We start from the raw sequence: 4,805 nt of genomic DNA on the forward strand, positions 1-4,805 counted from the left end.
TGGTCATGTGCCAGCATGTTCTCTCTTCAGAGAAGCCTTAAGGGAGGTCCAGTGAGCAATGGGGCAAGCTCTGTCTGTTCCCTGCCACCCTCCTGCTTTGCCAGGCTCGTTTCACGTGGGGCAGGACACCCTACTGACTGACAGCTTGCAGAGCTCCCGCCCTTGGTTTAGTTCAGCCTGACTGCACAGCAGCACTCGAGTGCTCCAAGTGTGCCCCTGTGAACACCCACATGGGCTGATGAACAGGTAACACACCCACCATATTCTACCCAACTCACCCACATTTATCAAGCCACAGCCTTAAAGAAAATACACATTTTTCATTTTTTTTATTCAGAGAATCACAGTAAGCTACTGAGACTCACAGCTGCTTGCCCTGGCATACCTTCCCAAACATTCCCGTGCAACTTTTGAAAACATCAAGCACACTTCAAGGATTTGGAAGATGTACCATCATAAGCAAAACCTACACGAGACATTGGGATTTCTGCCTGAGCAGCAGCTCCCTGCGAGAAAAAGAGGCAGGTGCGCAGCAAGGGGACAGGGCAGAGATCTAGCGAACCTTCTGCAGAAGCAACTCAATGTCGTCCTGGATCTTGATGGTTTCGAAATTCCGGCTGTAGCGTTTGAAGGGCACGCCGTCGGGGCCGATGAGGAACTTCTCGAAGTTCCAAGCGATGTCGTTGCGGCAGACGGGGGACCAGATGATGTACTGCGGGTTGGTCATCAGCGAGGAGGGATCGTCGTGCGGGAAGGGCAACGCCTCTTTCAGGAAAGTGAAGAAGGGGTGCGCGTTCTTCCCGTTCACCTCGCACTTCTCGAACAAGGTAAAATTGGGCTTGAAGCCGTTGCCAGGACGAACGTGCTCGAGCATGGGACGGATCTCTTCGTTGGTGCCATTTTCCTAACGAAACAAACGTAAACACGTCCCGAGCACGGCTCGTGAGAGTTCGGCCGGGGTGGGCGGCTTCCCAGCCCGCTCCCCAGCCCCGCTCCCCAGCCCGCTCCCCAGCCCCGCTCCCCGCTCCCGCCGCTCGCCCTACCTGGTGGCCGAACTGGTTGCAGGGGAAGCCGAGGACCTGGAGCCCGCGGGGGCCGTAGCGCTGCTGCAGCTCGTTGAGCTGCAGGTAGTCGCGCCTGGTCGTGCCTCAGAGCGACGCCACATTGACCACCAGCAGCACCTTGCCGTCCAGCGAGCCCAGCGACAGCGGCTCCGCCGCACCCAGCGGCTTCGCCGAGAACGCCGCTAGCCCCGCCAGCGCCGCCGCACGCCCACCCGCTGCCGCCGCCGCCATGGTTCGCAATGCCGGGGGAATCGCCCCGCTCCCGCCGCCGCCGCGCTCCGCCCGCCCCGGCCCGCCTGACCCGCCTCCGGCCCCGCCCCGAGCCACCGCTCCCCAGCAGCGCTGCCCCGCCCGGCCATCCCCCCTGCCCGGCCCGCCCGCTTTTCCCGGGTTTGGCGGGGCGCGGAGGGTCGGCCCGGGCCGGCTCTGAAGGGCTCGGGGGCCTTTGATGAGTGAAATGCGCAGAGCGGGGTGGTTTTAAAATCCACAGCTAGCAGGGAAGTATCAGCGATCCTCGGAAGCGCTGTGGAAGAGCAGTAAAACAGAGTGGTCCCAGGAGTTCCAACTTTCGTAGTGACACGACCACCCGTGTCCAGGGGTGACACAGTGTGGCACAAAGGCTGCAGCATCCTCCGAGGACACCACTGCCATCGAGCATGGCTTTGGGGAGAGAAACACGTTCAGCTTGTGCATCAGGAAGAGGAACGGGAGGGGCCCAAAAAAGAGGGGCAACAAATTCCCTTCTTCAGAATCCTTCTATAATTTTTCCACTTCTTTGAGGCTGGTAAAGTCTACACACAGGGTTACAGCTTAGTATAGCCTCACTAGATAAAGAGAAGGATGCTCCTTCTTCAACTTCAGGGGTTGCTTTTCCCCATCCTTGTCTTTTCCATTTTTTGCGTAACTGCTTCAGTCTGTTTTCAGGAGTGTTACATCATGCAGCATTGACTGCTCTTTTCCCCACGGATTCAAGGCAGCCCTAAGTGAACTGGGCCGTTTCTTGTGCTTACACCAAGCAAGTGGCCTGGCTGTCCCCCGACAGGTCTTTGTGAACCACTACCCTCCCCCAGAGCATCCTGTGAAGAGGCAGGTCGGGGTCAGGCCTTGTGGCCATGTCCATGGGTTGGACCAGCAGGGACTGTGGAGCAGCACAGCCCGGCAGGAACAAAGAGCCAGGGCCTCAACTCCAGTGCAGCTCCCAGGGGAAGCAGGGAGCCCCTGCTGAGGCTCCTGCCAGCATCTGCGCCAAGTGAGCTTCATTCACAACAGCCCAAGGTCAGACAGCTGCTTATCAGCCCTGGCGCCCAGCCAAGGCAGCCTGGGCCCCTGCGCGGGGGATGCGCTCAGCCCCCCCTTGCTGTCTGCTCTCTTTCATGCTTGGGAGCAAGGACTTGTCACGAAATGCCAGCTGTCACTAACAGGCACCACATAATGCTCCCTCTCTGGTCTGAGTGCCCAGGTGACTGCAGGATCTGGGGGGTTTGCTTTGAACCACTCTTGGCACCTGCCCCAATGACTGGGAACTGGAATAGTTCCGGTTCCCGGCTGTGGCAAATTTTGGGGACTTGCCTGATTATCTTGAGTCTTTGGGGACCTGCAGTGTGTTGCAGCAGTGATGGCAGGAGCCATGACAAGTGTCCTGAGAGAGATCGGAGCTGGAAAACGGCTGATGAGCAGAGGCACATGATCCATGTTTGCTCTTGAATAAACTGACGGTTACAATCGGCACAGACTCCTCCTCACCCGCCCCTGGGCACAGCAAGCCACAGTTCCTGAAGAAGAGGAATTTCCCTTCAGGGCAGGGCCACATCTCTGCCGCCACTTTTGACCTCAGACTCGCACCTTCAGTCTTTTGTCTGGTCCCAGAGACTCCCTACTCTGAAGTAGGGGAGTTTACTTCTGGAGCCCTGCCCTTTCCAGAGAAGCACAGGCTAGGGCTTTCCCTTCCTCGATGAGCAAGTTTTAAGGGCACAGAATGAACTTCCTTGTTGACTCAGAGCTTGTGCCTGGACACATTCTGTGCAGCTGGCTGAACTGAGATCCGGAGGAGTGCCAGGAGCTCCAGGGGGACTAGATGGATTCAGGAGACCCCTTTTGAGGTGTGTGACAAGTGACAGTTGCCCTACAAGGTAAAAAAACCGCTGTTTAACAGCAACAGCAGTGAGTAATCACAAAGGCCACAAAACCACACCCTCTGGCCTCCTGCTTACGCAATCTCCCCACTGCTGGTACTGAACTCCCTCCCCTGCCCAGGGGACTGGCACTTGGCTCCTAGTTTTCTCCTGCCTCTTCCACAGCTCCTTGCCTGCCTGGATCACTCTCCATTAGTGCGGAACTTTCATTTCCCAGGTCAGGTCTGGCCATCTGTGTCCTCAACTCAGTTGCAGCCAGAGCAAATGTGGCTTCCAGAGGTGACAGATGTGGCAGGAACCCAGAGGGAGCCAGGCTGCCAATCCTCAAAGGCAGGAAAGCTGAGGACTGATAACTGAGATGATGCTGTAGGTCAGCAAAAGCTTAGAGTCAAACTGGGCTAACAGTCAATGCTGGGCTGAAGAACAGCAGCAGATACACAGCCACAGGTTCTGAGGAACAGCCAACCTGACTGCCAACCCCTGTAAGAGCTGTTCTGTAACTGTGGCCATAGCAAACTGCAACCTCACATCCCTGCAAGACTGAAACCCCCGATTTACTCAACTGCAACATTCCCCCAAAAAAGGGAACTGCAAATGAGCAACTAAACTTGTCAACAGGGCAGCAAATGAAATCCTCCCAGGCAGCCCCACCATGGCAGGTGAGAACTTCCTGCTATGTTTAACCCAGTCACCCTGCAGGGTGTTAGACAAGCACCCAAGGAGGAAAGGGTGGGGTGGTTGACACCACGGGGCTCATCAGACACTTCACTCTGGATGTCTGTGGCTGAAGAGGAAGGACAAGCACCAGAGGTACTGGGCACTCCTATGGTTGGCTCTGTTTCTCCTTTGCTGCAGGAAAAGCAATCAGGAATTGTCCAAAAAAAGAAAAAAAAAGTGACACGGGTGTTTTGTAGGCCATTATAGGATATAGCCAGGTGCTCAGACATGGACTGTCATCAGCAAGTGGCCTCCCTCCTGCCCAGCCCGGCATGGAGGCTCTCAGCTTGGCAGCAGCTGCTGTAAATATCAGCATGAGCATGGAGATACCCACTGCTATTCCCTGTCCTTTCCTCCCTACGAGCAGCACAATCTGCTCTCCAGCATGGGTGCAGCACAGGACCCACACCTCGAGCCCAGCCCGTGCTGCAGGGCTTGAAGGCATCCCTCATGGAGTGCCATGGCAAACACCCTGCCACGTGCAACCTCTGCCGCTGCTGCAAACCATCACATGCTCCCACAGCAACACTGCCTCTATCTGCTCCTCCCTTCCTCCTGCACAGCCTCCTCCTGCTCCTCGAGTCCCATGCTCAGGACTGACAAATCCAACTCAACTGATGAACTCTCATCTCGTCTGAATATCAAAAGCTCCTGGGAAGCTTTGCTGCTCACTGCAGGAGCCAGGGGAGATATTGCACCTCTGCTCTGCTGCAGTGTTTGGAAACCACCATGAGCAGCAGGTGGGTACCTCTTGCTGGGAAATAAATATAAGTATTAAAGCACTTGCAACTGCTCAGCAAATCCTCTCTCAGCTTTATCAAAAATGGTGTTTCTAATTCAGGCTGTCAGATGCTGGGACAAAAACCCAGAGTGAGGAATACAGACACCAGGA

At 56.0% G+C, this 4,805-nt stretch overlaps 1 protein-coding gene across 1 annotated transcript; it reads right to left on the bottom strand.

The window, feature by feature from the left end:
- Nucleotides 1-312: 312 nt before the first annotated feature.
- On the bottom strand, nucleotides 313-1,337 carry GPX1 (glutathione peroxidase 1). The gene is made up of 2 exons (XM_085072776.1): nucleotides 1,044-1,337; nucleotides 313-904 (listed from the first exon to the last, which is right to left on the bottom strand). Exons 1-2 carry the CDS (start codon nucleotides 1,293-1,295, stop codon nucleotides 554-556), a joined length of 603 nt encoding a protein of 200 aa, XP_084928902.1. The 5' UTR covers nucleotides 1,296-1,337; the 3' UTR covers nucleotides 313-553.
- Nucleotides 1,338-4,805: the final 3,468 nt, after the last annotated feature.

This window comes from Lichenostomus cassidix, chromosome 12 (genome assembly GCF_008360975.1).
Source record: "Lichenostomus cassidix isolate B80296 chromosome 12, HeHo_3.0, whole genome shotgun sequence".
Taxonomy (NCBI): domain Eukaryota; kingdom Metazoa; phylum Chordata; class Aves; order Passeriformes; family Meliphagidae; genus Lichenostomus; species Lichenostomus cassidix.